Raw genomic sequence first — 20,682 nt, forward strand, 5'->3', positions numbered from 1 at the left:
AGGTTTGTTGGATTTAGCTTCAGTTAGCATCTGTTAGCATCCAATCAGACTGTCTGTGTGTCATTTCTCGTTTGAAATTTGCTCTGATGAACTTTCAGATTAACATTTAGACTAAATGTACAACCCCTAGTGTGTGTGTGTGTGTGTGTGTGTGTGTGTGTGTCCTGTCAGGGTGTGTTTGCTCTGAGTTGGTTTCCCACTGAATCAGATTTAAACATCCAGTGTTTATTTGATTAACATCCTGGCAGCAGGCCAGACAGAGTGTGTGAGCGTGTGTGTGTGTTGCTGTCTGTGTGCGTGTGTGTTACTGTCAGTGTGTGTGTGTGTGTGTTATTGTCAGTGTGTGTGTGTATGTGTGTGTGTGTGTGTGTGTTATTGTCAGTGTGTGTGTGTGTGTGTGTGTGTGCGCTGTATGGCTCATTAGGCGTGTGTGTGTATATTTATGTGTGTGTGAGGCGGCAGGCCACGCTGGTTAAAGACTCAAACAGCGGTCACACTCCATCTCCTGTTTGATTAATGTCATGGTGTGTGTGTGTATGTGTGTGTGTGTACGTCCAGCTCTCTGCAGCCTCAGGATGATTTTCAGTCTTTTATATTGAACATAAAACATTGAAGACTTTCAGGTTAAAGTTCAGACCGTTGTCTTTAATCTGAGGAGTTCAGTTTCATGTTGGATTAACGGTTTTTAACCTTCAGTCTTTTTTAAATACTCATTAAACCAGTTTTAGCACGATGCAGCAGTTGTAGGTTGACATTAAATGAAATATTAAATATCTGGAGTTATCAGCCAATCACATGTAGAATCAGCAGACCCAGCAGATTCAAGTGAATCTTTCAGGCGTCTAATCAATAAAACAGTTTTTTTTACACATCAGGTTAATTTTAGTCGTCAAACATACTGATGAGGACGAGGCTCGAATGAAAGACACTATCCTGGTGCGTTCTGGGAAATGTAGGCTGCAATGTTCCTGGACTAATAGTCAGGATCTGTTAATGACTATTTCTATATCGATTAATCTGTCAGTTATTTTCTTGATTTAATTGATCAGTCGTTCGGTCTCTTATTCTTTCCACAGCACAGAGATCTTTAAGTTTACTGTCAGAAAGGAAAGAAACATTTAACGAGCTGACCTCAGAGAATGGAGACGATTCATTTAATAGTAAACGATGAACTGACTGATCGTCGCAGCTCTGAATATACGTCCATCTTTCCTGCTCATAATTGGATCGTTCTGTTTCCCTCAACAGTGTTTTTAATGTAACAGAGAGCCACTCTTTCCATGTTTAGATCCAGTGATTAAATATCAATACCTGGTTACATGATCCAGTGCTTTTAAAGTCTGACATATGAGTCTAAAGTCTCTAATAGGAACTGAAGTCAGATCCAAACCCTCCTGGTTTTCTTTAGTTTTTACTGGTTTACTCCCGGAGTCACAATTCCCCTGTTTTTCTCCCAATTTATGACACATTTTTTGCACCTTTTTCCTCTTTTAGTGATCACAACCTGCTCCTCTCACCTCAGAGTCTATAGTCTGCTGCACTGTGTTGCCTTGTCCTCCTCAGTGAGTGTGAGACGGACAGAAGAGAGAGAAAATTCCTGGAGAGAAGTTTCCATTTCTTATGGAAAGTTTTAAAGTACGAGTTTTGTAAAAATCTGCAGTGGCATTTTTTTTTCGGTCAGTACGACTTTGATCTGTAACAAGAGGCTGATACTGAAAACTGATAAATATTACAGTGTAAAAGTCACACAGTGCAGGAAACAAAGTCTCTCAAACTCATATTTTTCTCCTGCTTTGGTTTGGCAGGTGTGTTTACAGGTTGTTGTTGCAGGTGTGATCAGTGAGAGAGGAGCGCTAACTGTTAGCAGCAGGTTTCTGACTTCTTTACTTTTGTACTGGTCAGCTGTTCTCTGCTGACATGCTGCTGTACCTTCACACTTTCAACATGTCAAACATGTTTCTACTCTTCATCGAAGCTGTTTGAGGAGACTTTGTGTTCATCTTTCCATCAAATGTAAAAATATTCTCCACGTCTGTTAAATCATTTCCCCTCAAAATTCATCCTGACAGATTTGATATCTTTGGAAAATGTTAAGAATCTCCTCTGGAATTTTAAATAAAATTCTGTTGGTTTGAACAAAGTCTAGACAAACAGCACGAGTGTGACGCAGGTGTACGAGCAGTGGAAGATCTTTACTGGGGCTGCTCCTCCTTTAATCTGAGAGAAGAAAAGATGAACCTTGCAGGTTTTATTGCAATATTCAGGCAGTGAATTCATTCTGTGTGTGTGTGTGTGTGAGAGAGAGAGAGAGAGAGTGTGTGTGTGTGTGTGTGTGTGTGTGTGTGTGAACTGACTGCACCCAGGACCGGCTGTCTTGCTCAGTAATTGTTTGCAGAGTGCTCGACACGACTCCCGCTGACCTTTAATTTCAGGCTTTGTGGTGGAAACGTGCGGATCGTCGGCCGCGGCCCTCGTTTGCCTCGCTGTGTTTGTTCTGTGTGTGTGTGTGTGTGTGTGATTTCTTTTTTTCCTCTCTGGCTGTTGGCGTGTGATTTACACTCCGGGCATGTTCGAACGAGGCGTGTGCCATCGATACTGTTTTTATTACACCTTGTGCCAAGTGCTAACAGCCGGATACGAGGCACGGCGACGAGTGGATGCAGCCGCAATTAGCATAATTGAAATAATAATAATGCTAACGAGCTTTCTGAGTGGAGGCAGAGCAGAGAGGAGAGGATGAGCGGCGGCGGCTTCGTCACCGTGGATGGCCGCTGCAGTGCATTGTGTGTAATTGGGATAATGGCCTGGTTTAGTGGTGGAAGTGATGCTTTTCATGGCGTTCTGGATGAAACAGGTGCCAAATTCACCCGAGTCAGTTGTGTCAGTGTTTGTTGTTCCAACCAGGTCTTCATCATGTTTTCTTACAGTTTAAACATTAAAACATCTGAATCATGTTGTCAGGAAGTGACGTTCACACATTTAACTACAAATCACAAGTAGTTTGACTTTGCTGCACTGTGGAAATCTCATATTTCCAACAGAAATCAGCTTGTTTCAAGAAATGTTCCTGAAATGATCGTCTGTATCTTTAGTCTTGGACTTTTGAAGAAAGGCAAAGTGAGGTGAAGATCAGATGAGGTGAGATTAGAGAAGTTTTATTGATCGACATGTGGAAACTGAGGCGTCCCAGCAGCAGGAGAACAGAATATATCCAGTAGATAGATAAATAACCTTAAAACACCTTTTTTAAAAATATTATAAGCATCTTCTATGTGCAACTTGAAGTATGGAAAGACAAAAATAAGAGTAATACACATCAAACATACAGTAATAGTTCTTGTGAAGTGTATTTAGATGCAAATAATCATGAATAAACTTCCAGATCTTTTAATCTGATTGGTTCAGAGATGTAAACACATCCGGTGTGTCAGATCTTTGTCTGCTGCATTAAAAAAAAATAAAAAAATCTTCCAACTTTGTGAGTGAGCTATATACATGTCAGATACAACAGATGAGAAACAGAAGACGTACCAACTCCTGAATCAACACATTTCTTTAATCGACATGACAAACGTTTAGTTATCTGCTCTCCTGGCTGAGTTAACCTGCAATCACAGATTTTTCTTTGGTCGTTTTCATCAGTTTTCCACAAAACAATCCACATCCAGCAGTTACGGAGCAGCAGGATCAGTCCTGTTGTGTTCGACTCCATTGTTTACTCTCTTTTAGCTCTGTTTTTGGTCTCCACCAACTCCTGAGGGAAATATTTGGCTTTTAAGCTGCGAAAAACTCCATTAACGTCCACTTAGTGCTGCCCAGTGGTGAATTTGGTCTTTTACATGATACAGTAAATGTACAAAATCCAAACCTCTTTTTATTTCCCATGTTGACATTAGTAGAACTTTTCAATGTAAATATCAGTTCAGCATCGTCACATTGTCAGTTACCATCATTATAAGGCCACTGATCATCAACTCATAAAGCACTGATTTTGACACAGTATAGTGCCTTTACAGGGGGGTTTATAGTTGTCGCCAGTAAAAGTGACCAGTGGGGCTTTTAATCCAAATTTCATTGGGGGGACACAAACTGAGGATTATGTCGTCTTTTTCTTTATAATGAGCAGAAAACAATTGCTATTAGTCTGCCAATGTCTTGGTAGCTAACTAGCTAGTTACCTAACATTACATTGTTATTGTTGAGTTGTGCATTTCAATGTCACATTTCCCCTTTTGATGATATATGACGCCTGAAAGTTAACTAAAGTTCAGCTAAGGTTCCTCTTAGACTCGTGCTGATATTAGATATTATCGAATATCACGATATTTGCTGTCATATGTGATATTTTAGAACTGTCATGGTAGTGGAGACAATGCATGTTGATATTGGGAGGTTACTACAGGTTAACTGGCCTGATGCAGGGGCATGCACGCACGGGTTGCAAATGTTAGCCTATGAAGCACGATAGTGTCCAGGTACTGAAGCAGTGCTCTTTGTTAGTTGATGACCTGGCTGATAGCGTGAAGTTGTGGACGAGCGTCCCTGTTTTTCTATCTCCGTCAGATCAATGTCAAATAGCATTGTGATAATACCAAGATCGCCACGGTAACACAGGAGAAATCACCAGAGCTGAGGACGACATATTGGAAATGTCTGGTCGTGTCTGTTTACGTAAACACAGACGACTACTGATGACGCACGAGGGTCTTGAAGTCTTGTCTCGTGTCATGGGGGGAGATTTCACCCACCGCTCTGTTCTCAGGGGCTGATCAGTGTAACATTAGCTGAGTGCTGATATCCTGTTTTACTTTAGTAACATTTCAATGCTGGACTTTACTCATAACTGAGTATTCTCCTTCGTGTATGAGGACTTGTATTTCAGTAAAGGATGTTTGTTCCAGCAGCCGTATGCGTCAAAATAGCACCAGGGATAAAAACAGATGCCTGTGGATGTTTTTTTCTCACAGGAAGTCATTGAAAATATCTGCGAGTGAGAGTGTTGAAGTCTGCCTCGCTGTGATCCCTCTCTGCAAGTTTTTATTTTAACACTGTTGTGTTTTCTAACACTTTATTCCCACCAACACTCGAACCTGACCGACACACACCTGAGCTGCCTTCCTCTTCCTCCTCCTCCTCAGAGTTTCTCTCCACGCCACCGTCCGCCCGGCCAAACGCTGTGAGTCGGAAGAATTAGCTTCCAACAAACCGGCCTACAAATGAGGCATTAAGCATTGGTAATGGGGGTGCAGAAAGGTCACGGCTGTATTAATCTGCCGTCTGGGGAATACACCCCTGAGCGGGGAAACACAGAGACCGAGAGAGAGCAGGCAAATTTCCAAAAACAAACCCTGAGCATGAATAAATATTTATCTGCGCCCGGGTGATCATATTGATCATAAAGTGTTTTAGGAAACAAAACGAGCAGGAAAATGAGATTGATGTAAAAATATTCGGCTGCTGCTTTGAGCGTTTCCCCTTCGGACACTTTGAGCTTCTCCGGGCTGAGAGCAGAGGTCGCTTCCTGCAGGAGCATCGATTTTATTTCAGGATCAACGAGGATTTTTTATCTACTTTTCCTAAAATCAGCTGCTGACATTAAGTCAGTGATGTTTTTCTGTTTACACACTCAGTAAAGAGTAAAAGCCTTTTTAGATTTTTGTGAATGTGAAGCCGAAGCACATCAGAGACAAGAAAATGGCTTTAAATCAAGTATAGAGTATCGAGTATAAATCCTCTGGTCAGTGATTGTCATTATGTTTGTTTCTCGTTAAAGGATTCATGTCTTTTATTTCTTTTTGAACTCACAAAGTCACTATGATAATAATTTGATTCTTTATAAGTATAATAGTTTAATTTGTTATGTGTGTTTTATTTCATACTTTACATACAGTGATACTTTATATTTACATACAGTAAGTACAAGTACAAGGTAGTATTTATGATAAATTATGATATTTTTGCTTTGACATAATTTATATCTGTTTATCTTTCAGAACCTCTTTCAGTTTCACATTCATTATAAGAGTGTTTTTTAAATTTATTACAATGTACAAAGATTTTAATACATGACTTTAAGCTTTACAGACTTTAAACTGCATGTTTTTTATATAATTTATGTACAAAGTTGGTGACTTGTGGAGTTCCTCAAGGTTCTGTGTTGGACCACACAAAGGTAGATTGATGTACTATTCAGGATTTCCCCCGATAGTGATGGCCGTAATACAGAATCAAAACTGTCGTCACAAGGACACAAAGCACAACAATAAAATACACTGTGAAGTCTAAATAAACAGACCTGCATTAGGAATGAAGGGCAAATATAAATAGAGACTTAAAGTGGAACGTCAAGAATAAAGTACAGTTTAAAATAAGTTGTCAAGAGTCAGTTAAAAGACAAAAACACAGTTTAAAAGGGTTAAAAATGCTCAGTAGTGACAAGAATGCACTTGTCATCCAGGCAAAACAAGATTGTGTTGTTGTTTGTGTGCTTTAAGTTAGTGTCTTGTGTCGCAGGTGATCGTTGCTCGTAAACTGTAGATGAATTGTGGGTCCTGTGTTTGTTCCTGGCGAGCTTGTGTGTGTGTTGAAGTACGATATTTGTTTCGACATGTCAGAAATGATCTCAGGTTATTTTTCTGCTCTTTCACTTGCATGTGATGAGTCCACGATCAGGTTATTTTATCTTTTGTTTTTTGTGTGTATTTGATTGGTTGTTTCGTTGTGTTTGGACCTGAGCTGTGGTCTGATTGGACTGAAGGAGGTTTCTGTCTAAACCAATGACTGCAGGAGTTAAATCAGTGGTTGTAAATGGTAAACACCAGGCTTCAGATGTTGGACTGGTGCAAATAATGTAGTTATAACGTACAGAGAGATAACGTCTCTTCTTCTTCCTCCTCTGTGACTCTCAGACTGCAGGAAGAGTCTCGTCTCTCCTGGGTTTTGGCCTCTGTCTCCACAGTTTTTCTAGCTTTTATGTAAAAGGTCGAGCTTACAGAGAGGAGGACACACACACACGCACGCACACACACACACACACACACACACACACACACACACACACACACACACACACACACACACACACACACACTAAATCAATTCAGAGCAGTTAGCTCCCTGTTTCAGTCACTATTATCACCTGAGTAGTTTTCCACTCGCTGCTGCTCGTCCGTCATTGTCCTCCTCGATGTTTGACTTCAGATTTACACGTTTAAACTCTTTGATCAGGTTTATTTTTATAATCACAGTTTATTAAATCTTTTCAGGTCCTGTCATTATTTATTTTGGCTCTTGAAATACGAGGGTTTTCACAGCTCAGTGTGTGTTTAAAGTTGTTGGTTCAACACCCGGACAGAGAATCAATGACACTTCCTCTGTCTTATTTTCTTTCACAATAAAAGCACCTCAGTGCCTCACTGGTGGAGACTTTTAATGTGAAGCAGCAGCAGGAAATCTTCAGTTTGCATTAACAGTAATTTAAAACCAGTGGTGGGAAGTAACTAAGTACATGTACTCAAGGACACTTTTGAGGAACTTGTGCTTCACTGGATTGTTTTAAACTTCTACTCAATACATTTATTTGAACCTTTAGTTGCTTTGCAGATTGAGATTATTAAATCAAAATATATTGAACGAATCAATCAGTTTTGTCTTATTATGGATACATTGATATAATAACCCAGCAGGATATAAATGATACGACCTGGTGTTTATGATGCAAAAATGTGTGAATAATCATGTAGAGTGACAAAATAATAAACTGTTGTTTCTTCGTCTGTTTCAGCGGTGTGGGTTTGGCCCGAGCTCACTTCGAGAAGCAGCCTCCGTCCAACCTGAGGAAGTCCAACTTCTTCCACTTTGTGCTGGCGCTGTACGACCGACAGGGTCAGCCGGTCGAGATCGAGAGGACTTCCTACGTAGACTTTGTGGAGAAAGACAAGGTGACATTTTGTTCCTGCTAAAAAAACAATGTGAAAACAGTTAACTCACCATAATGAGTCAAAAACTATTAAAAACACAGCAATGACACACACCGGTGCACCGAGAGAAACATTAGCTCCCCTCAGATATGTATTTTTAACCAAAAAGTCTAAATCAGCGGCCCGTGCCACGAATTATGAATTAGTCATCGACTCAGTTTCTGTACTTTTGTCTTTTTCATATCTTCAATTGAGCGATCTGGGACCAAACACTTCCTCTGCATGAAATTACAAAATGTACCCATGATTTTCCTAAAGCTAAAATATCCAGATAAGAGCATCAAACTGCACCAGAATACAGGAAACATATTGGTTCTGTTAAAAACGTTCTAGAGGAGAACCTCCAGACCCCGTTGCATTGTCCCACACACATTTAAATGCGTCCTCCTGCCATAAATGTGGATTAATCGTCCCCAACAAATGTTCTGTTTCCTCCTGTTTGTTTGATTAAAAACTACAGCGAGCTACAAGCTTTTCAGTAGGAACCAATGAGCTCTGAGCTGAGAACCACAGACAGGAAGTCAGACAGCACTGAGAGACGGACCAACATGTCGTCTGTTTGGATCTGAACGTGTCATTCTTTGATGATAAGAACAATATAAAATAACACCAGACTAACTCTAAACAGAAGGTTTGGTTTGGACGACATTAATCATCTATATGATTTAATTTGAATGCATTTATAGAAAAACAAGTTAAATTTGTCATAATGATACAAACATAACTTTCATAGAACTATCTGGACACTACATCTAAGCCTGAAGTTCAATTTATAGAGAAAAGTTGCAGTTTAATCAGAATATTTAATCTCAATATCACATAATATATTTAATCATAGTACACATTATCCTCCCTGTTGGATCTGAAAGTGGGATTTAATGACCAACAGGAAAAAGGAGCTGCAACATGTAGTCAATTAATCAATAATTGTCCAACAATAATCCCATATATTATATTATAGACGCTCCCTAACGTCAGAACCAGCTGCTTCCCTGCTAACCCTAACCCTTTGTCTCAGCACTGAATATTACAGTTGGTTTTTCTGCTGTTTTATCGACTGATCCATTGATAATGAGATACAGAAAAACACCACATTTTTACTTAAAAAATCCACTTCAAACTAAAGTTTATATAAACGTTTATGTGCTTGGAGCAGTAAACCTTCTCACAGGTCTGATTTAAAGATGAACTCTGTTTCTGTAAAGATCTTCAGCAGGAACCAATGAGCCACAGACAGGAAGTCAGACAGTACTGAGAGACGTGTTGTTGTTTAAGAATATAGATTCTTTAAGTTGCACCATATAGAGTACAAACAGTACAAGTACTGCTAATAGTACTAATGATGATGATAATAATAATTTCCAGACAGGTTGGGAGTGTTTGTTGTTTGATCGGCTGCCAGCTGGCACCACATCCTCCCCTCCTCTCCTCCCACTCACTCGCTCACCTCACCTCTGCTTTGACCTCTAGTCTCTCGCCCCGATATCCCTCCAACACACACACACATACATACACACACATACACACATACACACACACACACACACACACACACACACACACACACACACACACACACACATACACTGGGACTGAGCCAACACTCCCGGGCACAGTTGGCACCGAGCGGCCGACTGACGGAGACTGAAAGGAGAGAGAGAGCTGTAATAAAAGGGGATAAAAGGTTGAAAAGAGAGAAGAAGAAGAAGAAGAAGAAGAAGAAGAAAAAGAAGAAGAGAGAGAACAAGGACGGGTGAGCGAGGGTCACGAGAGAAGAAGAAACTGAAGAAGATGTGAAGAAGAGACGGTGATGGGAGGGCACGAGAATAAAAGATGTTTACTCTCAGATGTTCTGGTGGCTGAGGGTTCTGAATCTGATATGAACGTTTAAAACAAACTAAACCGTCTGTGGACGAATGGACGGAAACTTCAGCCATCAGCACGAGTGTGTCAGTGGTAGAGAGACACAGACACAGTGGACACAGAGGAGATGGGGGGGGGGACGTCTGCCTCGTCTCAATGCCAAGATCAAGTCACATGATCACTTGGCTGAGTTGGTTGTGGGGGTCAGAGGTCAAAGGTCACTGAGCGGTTATCATGATCCAACTGAAACTTAACAATGAATAAATTATAACTGTAATTATAACATTATAATATGGATACGGAAATAATACAAAAAACACTAAAAACAAGTTGAAACTCAATCCTGTCAGGAAAATAATAATAAAGATGAACTATAAGGAATGACAAAAATAAAAGTACTACAAAATATCATAAAATAAATAAATAAACAGATACTGAGTCAAAAAAATAAAAAATATGAGATATTATGAAATAAAAAGACAAACAAATGTGACCTGAAGACAAAAGTACAAGATGACGTGGAGAAAACAATTTGCCTCAAAAAACATTTTCTTGAATTTGAAAAATATACTGAAAAATAACATTTTAGGAAAATACTTGAAACTGAAGTTTTTCCACTTTTGAACTTTTTTATTTTTAAAGTCGAATTTCTGAAATAGTTTTTGGTGATATTATAAAATAAAAAGACAAAAAGTGATTGCTGAGGTCATCTCAGAGAGGTAATATTCATCTAAAACAATCAACATGAAATTTGACTTCAACAGTTTTGATTCAGGGTCTCTGAACGTTTCATCCATTTTATCTTTTTGTTGCAATAAATGTGTGAATTAAAGACAAAAACCTCCTGATCAGAGACATTTCCCAGTATTTACAGTTCAGTGATGTCCATGTACACATGATGTTTAACTCTGACAGGAACGTTTGTGACGCTGTGTGCTGCTGCTGCTGCAGGAGAACTGTAAATGTGTTTCATCTCACCTTCATCACAGTAACTCGCTGTGATTTGTGTGTTTGTGTCACAGGAGTACAACGGAGAGAAGACCAACAATGGGATCCACTACAGGCTACAGCTCCTTTACAGCAACGGTGAGTCCAAAACATGATCATATGATATCTGGACACCACAAAACACTCAGAGGATTGAGCTAGAAATGGAATTTGTACATTCGGTGAGCAGCAGATACTTTCTTGAAGTTCTGGGATCAGGAACCGGTGCTTTGAATCATTTTGGTTTGGACGGTCCAAAGGAATGATGTCGTTCTGCTGATGGAGGCGTCAGATTAGAAAAAATGATCTGAATCGTTTTTGAAGGCAGAGATTTTGTTGTTCAGTTTGGAGGACACATGTTCGTATTGCGCGTATCTGCACAACTGTTGACGTATTTCAGTTGCTTTCCAACAAAATCCACTCCTGAATAACTAACACATGATAATAACGACTTTAGACTGTTGGTTTAAAGTCTGCCTGTTCCAGGCATCCTCCTCCTTCTGCTATCTGCATGTTACTGTTTTAAAATCTCTGTCGCTACGGGAAACAACACAACCCTCTCAGCTAACAACCTTCACACTGAAAATGATACATTACTCCAACACTAACCTGGTCACTAACAGTACAAGCTAGCAGCTCTTACCTTCTCCCTTGCTTGTTTCACCTGACACCATTTTTCACGGGCACTCTCGCTGCATCCGAGGTTTATTGATTGTGATTGGTCTAAAGAAATAGAAACAAGCCACCAGAATAATAACGGCTGCAGCCCGATCGTTCTCCAACAACTTCACAGTCTCGATTAAAAAGAAACTCTTCAGTCAATGTTACGGTCCTCTTTTTGTTTCCGATGTTCTCCGCCCACTTCAGATGAGTTCCTGACACTAAACGTGGGTTCAGCTCAGGAGGCGTTTCTGAATGTAAAAGTTCCTTTTTACCTTTTTAGTGGCAACACAAGGAGTGTCCAAGTAACTGTGAGAGTAACGTGACGTAGGTGTTTTGGCCTTCTCACTGATATAATTGAACTCGATGCCTCTTTACAAAAATCATGACCCGGTTACTCAAATGATCCACAGAGCTTGTGAGCAACTTTAATGTAGGAACTGTTTTCTGTTTGTGTCACTGCGCAGAAGGACACGTGTATCTACGCATAGACGAGAGGCTGGTGAACTAAGCTAGCTCACATTACAGCTCAGGACGCCATTAATGTTTATTTTTGCTGACACAAGCACGAGCCTCTCGTCCACGAGGAGACGCACACTTCCTTAGTTGCAGTGATAAGGAGAGAAAATAGTTCCTACATGAGGGAAAATGTGTGTTTGTGATTTTGGGGTGAAGAGTCCCAGAGGTGACCGGTTGTTAAGTTCCTGCAGGATAAAGACTTCCTGGATGTGAAACGTTATCCAGGCAGCTGTTATATTTCCTCCTAAAGCAAATGAGTCAGATATAAACATTTATTTTGTCTGATTTTCATCTGTAGCTCCGGATAACAGAAGTAGAAAGTTTCTACTAGAAACACACACACACAGCGTCAAATTAATCTTAAATTGAGCCTTTTTTAAATGGCACTTCTGCAGGTCAGGTGAGTATCGACTGATGAAGTCGAGCTAATGATGCTCCAACTTTCTGTTGAACTTTGCTGCATGAATTAGAGTTAGTATAGAAGGATTTTATATTAAAGGTCACCCCAGCGGGCTTTCAGGGAAAGGCTGGAAAAACTTTTTCATTATCAGCACACACACACACACACACGCACACACACATACACACACGGAGTCAGACATCTGGAATATCTGACAACTAACCAAACCTGAACTCTGTTTTGTCCATCGGGGGGTTTGGAGGGATCTTTTGCTGATTCAAAACACACAGCTCGTCTTTGTGCTGGCTCGAGTCCAGAGCTGCAGGAGGAGGACGGCCGTAATGCTCTCAGACCCCCGCAGAAACACCAGATAAAGTGGGACATAAAAGAGCGTTTTCTTCCAAAGGGGGATAAATCACTCTAATATGAGTCGGCGTCGTCGGATTAGCATCGTACGGAGGTAATTGACCTCATCTGCAACCGGGATAGATAGCCGCCATTTAGGCTGCAGACTGCTCAGCGCTCAGCCGCCGAGCGAGGAGTGAATCATGTCAATTAGAAAGCAGAGGAAGCTGCGAGGAAACGGCCCGAAAAACAAGAAGAAAGAAATACAATTAGAGCTCCTCCGCCGCTAACAGGTGTTCCCTGCAATTTGCTTCCTCCACCCCATGTCGTGTTTGTGTCACATTTACGCTCGGATGCATAGCTAATAAAAGACAAGCAATCCTGATTGATATTTAATTTGTTGGAGAATGAGGATTCCTTGTTATCCTTGAGGAAAAAGGCAGCGGGGGGTGCTGTGGTTGGGTGGGTTGGGGGAGGAGGGGGGCGGAGGGGAGAGGAGGGGCTCGGCTGTTAAAGGCGGCCTGGCCTATAAATAATAAACAGCTCTGGAGCCGCGCTAATGTTTGTTTTTGCTGAGGGGGGTTAGCGTAGCCGCGACGAGATGACAAGAAAACATAAATACACAACCGGGACATAAATAATAACAGAATTCATTTACTGAACATTATTAGGAATCACTTCTTTTGTTTGGGGGGATTTTTTAGTTTTCTCTGCATACTGAGAGCGAATTAGCATTTTGGGCTAATGCATGTATATATGTATGTTGGTGGTATAAATGTGTCATCAGGCAGTCGCTGACTAAAGGACTGTGTGTGTGTCCTCAGCTCATCAGTGTCTATGTGTGTTTGTGTGTTTCAGGCATCAGGACAGAACAGGACCTTTACGTCCGGCTCATAGACTCCATGACCAAACAGGTGAGAGAATATATATATATGTATATAAATACTGACGCCCACAAATCACCTCAATGCACATCTCTGTTCACATTCTTTATAACATGTGGTGGATACTATCATAATGACAGAAACTGATTCATATCCCTCAAATCTGTACAACATTAAAGGTTATGTGACTCACTTAACTATAGTAAGTGTCATAAATGAAAAAAAAAAAAAAATCTGACATTTTTAATACAATTTCACCAAATAGATAAACAAAACGTATTGATCCAAAAGTATTCAGAGCGTAGAAACAAGAACAAAAATTTCTACATCCTGGTTTGTTTATTGTGATGTTATACCCGAGTTTATCTAAAATGCTAAATATCTTTAAAATCTGTAGTCTGCACAGTTATAGAGATCCGGTGCATCGTAACAGAAGAAGTCTGATATCCTGCCTCAGTTTATGGAGACTTTTAGGGTTTTTGGTGTCACAGAAACAAGTTTCTTGCTACTTACATCTGTTTCATCAGACAGGTGTGTAGGAGAAGGACGAGTAGATCAAAAGTTGCAAACAAACTCCTGCGCTCTGCAAAAATAAATGTATTTGCTCTGTTTCATCAGGTTTGCTGATTAAGGTCTCGTACCAACATGTTGCAAATAAATGTATTTTACAGTTAGACAGCGTGCAGGAGTTTGCTTATAACTGCATTTAGTAGGAAACAGTCTTATCTTATCATTAGGTAGTAATTTAGCTTTACAGAGCTGTCCTAACTGAATAAAATCTTAAGTTTAAGCTTCTATTTTTAAGATCGTTGATTTTTGGGTCTCATTCCCGACTCAAAATGCTTTTGGATCTTAGGTCGGGTCGGCCGCCATCCTAGAGCACCAGAATTTGACGAGTTGTGGATGAGACTCAAAAATCAACTTTCTTACAAATAGGAGCTTTCACTAAAGTTATGATGTTGTAGACTGTTGAAAGTTGGAGAAGCTAGCACTGATGTTAGCCTCTTAGCTTTATATTTTCCAGACCATCTCCTGCACTGACGCACATCGAAGCTGAAGCTAAAACACCCGTTGTTTCTTGTTAATAACGAGTTAGCTATAGCCAACGACAAGTGAAGTGAGACAGATGTTGTCATGGATTGTCAGGATTTCTTCAGTTAAGGACAAAACTATGTGTGACTTTTTCTGAAGATAAGAAACCCTGGAGTCAGGACGTGGTTAGCTTAGCTTAGCATAAAGACCTGAAGCAGGGGGAAAACTGCAAGTCCAACAACACCTCTAAACTCTCTGACGAACATTTTTGAACTTGTTTCTTTGAATTTAACAGAAATATAAAACCCAGTTTGTGGTTTTCTGAAACAGAATTGTTTCTTGAATCAGAGATCTTCAGCTGGTCGTTCCAACATGCAGCTCCCACTGAAACCACACATTTTCTCTGACCCACTGAGAACTGGAGAAACTTGTCCTTTCTTTACACCCAGAGCTCCGATTCTAAAACAAATAAAACAGTCAATGAATCAATCCTGTCTCTAACCTCTGAATACTCTCCTGCCTTTAACTAAACTTTAAAAACTCCCCTTAACTGAAAGAATCTCCTCAAACCCTTCGTCTAACTCTCCCTCCTCCTCCTCCTCTCCTCCCTTCTTACTTTCCTTAAACTCTCGCAGCACTGATGTGTTTTCCTTTCCAGCGGTGCAGCTCGGTCTTTAGCCGACTCCAGATCCTCCCGTCCCACTTTTCCGGTTTTCACTCACTCAGAACCCCCGTGTGGGATCTGAACCTGTGAACGTTTCTCTGCCAAGAGGGAAAAACCTCAAATATTTCCAAATTCCAGTCGATCTGGCCAGCCGACCTCCCGGCTTCATTCCTGAAGTTCACTCAACTCCACATCCTCCTGTTCGAAAATATTAATCTGAGAAACATCATGTGAACCTCCTTTGTGGGAATTTTTTTCTTCTATCCAGTGGTTTCCAACAACATGTTGCATAAAAAAGCAACAATAAAAATGTCGTTCAGTAATTAAATTCATTATAAAATCAATTAGAAAGAAATAAAACAAGATTACAGAATATAACAACTTTTAAATTCACTTGTCAGCTGCTGTTTTAACTAAATCTGTAATAGGTTTAATGAGTGAAGGTGGTTTGGAGCCTGAAGTGTCGCACGATAGTTACAGTTCAGATTAAAATGCTTTGATTTTCTTCTTCTGTTGCTTTTTAGAAAATAAGTGTCGCCGTGTTTCGTGCAGGTTGTTAATGACAGAATCAAATCAAATCATTTCATACAATCACTTATTATCTCTCCAACATCTCTGCGCTTCTTTAAATGCAATTTCAGGGTATAAATATTTAAAACTCATTGAACCAGATTAATATAATAAGTGCACAAATTAGTAATTTGACAGTTTATTAGAAGCAATTTAGTCCAGCAGGCTGTCTGTCTGAATATGAATATTTTGTTTTCCACAGAGCTCTTTTTCATTTGTCTGAATCTAAATGCTAATTTTTCTTTTTAAAATCCTCACAGCTGAATTATTATCGACCTCTCGACCCTGATGGATCTGATATCGTTGTGTTGGTTTTGTTCCTGGAACATCATAATTAATGTTGCTCCAGGACAATCACTTCAACTTAACTGAAAGACATAAAGTCCACATTTAGAGCAAACCATCGTGGCTGAATGGACTCTGACTCAGGCAAACATATTGTTACACTGTTGACTTATTATTACACTAATTTCACTTATTATTTCAGTTTTCTGTCGCTGTTTGGTTTGTGTGAGGGAACTAAAATACCTGTCTGGGATGAGGAAAACATTTTTGGTAGGGGGGGTCGCAAATAACCGGTATTGACGATAACTTTGATATTTTTAAAATTCAATATATATGATATCGTGTAAATAATCCAGTGTCTCTTAAACCTCTTCTGTGTCCTTACTGTCTTGCTTTCTTGTAATTGGTGGTGGGAGTGCAGCTTGTTGCAGTAACTGTTAGCTACCTAGCTACAACCACTGTGTGGCGACTTAGCATTGATTTATTACTGCAACGACTAAATCATGTCGAGAGCAAGACCGGCACCAGGAACGAGTCGGCTCGCCAGAGAGGGAGGTTTTTGGATTCCACAAAAAAAGTCAGCGTGTTATTGACACACAACAAACACAGTTAAAGATGAATTTGATAAACAGCATTTCCCCCAAAATTTCTATAGATACTGCAATAATATTCCACAATAATAATCCAGTGAGAACCTGATATCATTACAGCAACAGTTTGGGTTAAAGAAGACTCTTTCACAACATTAAACGTGTTGAAAGGAAACTTCTCCCATGTGCGTATTTTTACGGTCTTGTCGCAAAGCTATGACATCATCATACCTGATTGTCCTGCAGCAAAATTAATTGTGATGTTTCAGAAACGACACCAACACGGAGAAATCTGATCGTATTGTTTGATAATTCAGCTGTTTGTGTGTCTCTAGCGTGTTGCCTTCAGGTTCCTGTAAAGAGCTGCTTCATAGCTCAGAACCAAAGACTGACCGCTTACACTCGAATAAAACTCCATAAAACTTAACTCTGTTCAGGAAAATGTCCCACATAAGCACAAACTAAAATAAGAAACTAGATTTAGATCCAGGGATGTGGAGGGACCACATGACAGGACCAGAAGTGATAATGGATCCTAGTGGACCAAAAATATCAGTATTACAGAGCACACCAGGATATGATTGACACTATTTGATTAAAAATTACATTAACTTAATAATAAAATAATACTAATAATAATAATGGATGCTGTCTTAGCTGATATTTTAATTACTTAATGCAAATTCCCAAACATACAATTTATCAGATTACCAGTGAACCTGAGGCTTTTGTGGCCCCTGGAGGGTCTGTGGTCTGGAGGTCTGGAGGTCTGGAGGTCTGGAGGTTTTCGTAGGGTTGCTATTCCAGTTTCAAAAGTCGAAGTCAAAATTGTAGGAATTTACTAGTCTGCCAACAAAATTGATGATCAACACTCGCTGTGATCAACTAATCAGTGACTCCTGTAATGAAATAAAATTTTAAAAATGAATGAATAATTTCCAAACACCTGTTTCCGCCTCCACCCGTCCTCCCAGCTTCACCTCCTTCTTATTTATCCCCCAGTCGTTCCCCTCCTCCCCCCTGCTGGTCGGCCCTGTCGGCATGTTACCGATCGATGTACCAAGCGGCTCCTCGACAAAGCGTCAGCCACGGAAACCGATCAATAGGCCCTAATGTGGTGCAGCGACGGCACACTGGAGACAATAATCCTGACACCTCCTCCTCCATGACACACACACACACACACACACGTCTCCACCTTCACCTCCCACTACATGACACCCCATTGGTCGACAGTCAGAGCTGACAGACGGGTCGGCTGGAGTCCCCGCGGATCGATAAAACCCCGTCGAGGGCCCGTTAGAGGCCCTGCGTCCGTGGGATTGTCAGAGCGAGGAGGAGCTGAATTAATGCAGATTGGACTGTGGAGCGACGCAGCCGCCGCCGCCGCTTTATACAGTGAGTGACATCACACAGAGAGGCTGAGGTGTGACTGTCACGACTCTGTGGGACGTCTCTGTGTTTAGAGGTGGCCGAAAAATATCAAAAAGTCAGAAAAACAACTGGATCAAATCAGAATCAATGTTTTTATTCTGTACTTGATACTGGTGACGACCCAACAACACCACAGAAGACTCAAACAGCCTCTTAAAGAAGTGAAGACGAGACAAATGTCCTCATTCTCTGAAAAAGGACAAAATAAACCTCACTTTCTGACAAATATATTAATTAGAGCTGCTACAATGAGTCGATTAATATATTAATTGATTAGTTGATAAAAAAAAGCCAGCTATTAACTATAAGCAAAATTTGTCAAAACATTTGCAGGTTCCAGCTTCTTATACATGAACATTCGCTGCTTTTCTGTAAATTTGTTGAAATGTCTCCACGTTATTCAAATGTCATTCTACACTTTACAAAATTGTCCTCGTTTTCTAAAATCTTTGTCCCAAATTTCCCAAACTTCTAAAAACTGTCGAAAAAAGTTCCACTTTCTAAAAATCAGCATTGATGCTTCCCAAATAATTTCTTCACTTGGATAAATTTATTTCACGGTCAAGATCCAAAACTGAAGTTGGTTTGCACAGAAAAAGATGTAGAACACACACACACACACACACACACACACACACACACACACACACAGAATATGAACATTAACCCACAAACAAGCATGAAAGTGGACATGCAATCGCACACTCACGGGACTCTTGCATCAGGAATGATGATGTATAAATATCGACCACCTGTGCGTGTGTGTGTGTTTGTGTGTGTGTGTGTGTGTGTGTGTGTGTGTGTGTGTGTGTGTGTGTGTGTGTGTGTGTCTGATGCAATCCACATCCCTCCTGGTCAAACTGGAGCATTTTAATCCGGAGGAACAGAGCCAGGATCAGAATCAATAATGCAGAAGTGGTCGTTATCCTAAAAGTATTGTCCCCCTGGGGTGTGTGTGTGTGTGTGTGTGTGTGTGCAGGGCGGAGGTCTGTTTTGACTATAAAGGTGGATGAGGTAGTGGTAGGTCATCGTAGGAAAAGACACACACACACTCTTACTGGAGTTCATTTACAACCACCAGGGTATTACAAAGAGCAACACACACACACACACACACACACACACACACACACACACAGCGGTCATCCGTCATCCGGACGCTGACATGACAGCTCTGTGGGGGTGAGGAGGAGGGAGGATGGGAGGGTGAGGAGGGGGCTTCATCCCGGGGAGCCGCCCGCCATCTGGCAGGGAATTCTGGGAAGTCCTGAGGAGGCTGAGACCACCGAGAGGGGAGGAGGTGGAGGAGGAGGAGGAGGAGAAGGTGGAGGAAGTAGTTGGTGGCCATGTTTGATGTGGAGTAAACTGGTTTATATGTCAAGTTGGCTGGTTTATATGTCAAGTTAACTGGTTTCTATGTCGAGTAAACTGGTTTCTATGTCAAGTTAACTGGTTTATATGCCGAGTAGACTGGTTTCTATGTCAAGTTAACTGGTTTATATGTCGAGTAAACTGGTATATATGTCAAGTAGACTGGTTTATATATCAAGTTAACTGGTTTATATGGCAAGTTAACTGGTTTATATGTTGAGTAAATTGGTTTATATGTCGAGTAAACTGGTTTATATGTCGAGTAAACTGGTTTATATGTCAAGTTAACTGGTTTATATGGCAAGTTAACTGGTTTATATGTTGAGTAAATTGGTTTATATGTCGAGTAAACTGGTTTATATGTTGAGTAAACTGGTTTACATGTCGAGTAAACTGGTTTGTATGTTGAGTTAACTGGTTTATATGTCGAGTAAACTGGTTTGTATGTCGAGTAAACTGGTTTGTATGTTGAGTTAACTGGTTTATATGTCGAGTAAACTGGTTTGTATGTTGAGTTAACTGGTTTATATGTCGAGTAAACTGGTTTGTATGTCGAGTAAACTGGTTTGTATGTCGAGTTAACTGGTTTGTATGTTGAATTAACTGGTTTAAATGTTGAGTAAACTGCTTTGTATGTCGAGTAAACTGGTTTATATGTCAAGTTAACTGGTTTATATGTTGAGTAGACTAGTTCATATGTCGAGTAAACTGGTTTGTATGTCGAGTAAACTGGTTTGTATGTCGAGTTAACTGGTTTGTATGTTGAATTAACTGGTTTAAATGTTGAGTAAACTGCTTTGTATGTCGAGTAAACTGGTTTATATGTCAAGTTAACTGGTTTATATGTTGAGTAGACTAGTTCATATGTTGAGTAAACTGGTTTATATGTCGAGTAAACTCGTTTATATGTCAAGTAAATTGGTTTATATGTTGAGTAAACTGGTTTACATGTCGAGTAAACTGGTTTGTATGTTGAGTTACCTTAAAGCTGGTAACCTCGACCCTCCACCTCCACATTTTTTAAACTGATAAAACAGATTAAATCTCATGCTTTATATCTCCAGTAAATCGTCTCTCTCTGTGTTTCTTTCCCATCAGG

General features: G+C 40.3%; 1 protein-coding gene across 4 annotated transcripts in view; it reads left to right on the top strand.

Moving 5' to 3' along the window:
• Positions 1–20,682, top strand: part of LOC311256980 (transcription factor COE3) — a 155,874-nt gene that overhangs the window by 15,166 nt on the left and 120,026 nt on the right. For all 4 annotated transcript variants that reach the window (XM_084352401.1, XM_084352400.1, XM_084352402.1 and 1 more), the window contains exons 3-6: positions 7,784–7,940; positions 10,865–10,928; positions 13,612–13,667; position 20,682. The exon at position 20,682 is cut by the window's right edge and continues 73 nt beyond it. In XM_084352401.1, coding sequence (XP_084208527.1) covers positions 7,784–7,940; positions 10,865–10,928; positions 13,612–13,667; position 20,682 — 278 coding nt within the window. The remainder of the gene's footprint in view (positions 1–7,783; positions 7,941–10,864; positions 10,929–13,611; positions 13,668–20,681) is intronic.

The sequence above is a fragment of the Pagrus pagrus genome, assembly GCF_965226575.1.
Source record: "Pagrus pagrus genome assembly, chromosome: 5".
Classification (NCBI taxonomy): Eukaryota; Metazoa; Chordata; class Actinopteri; order Spariformes; family Sparidae; genus Pagrus; species Pagrus pagrus.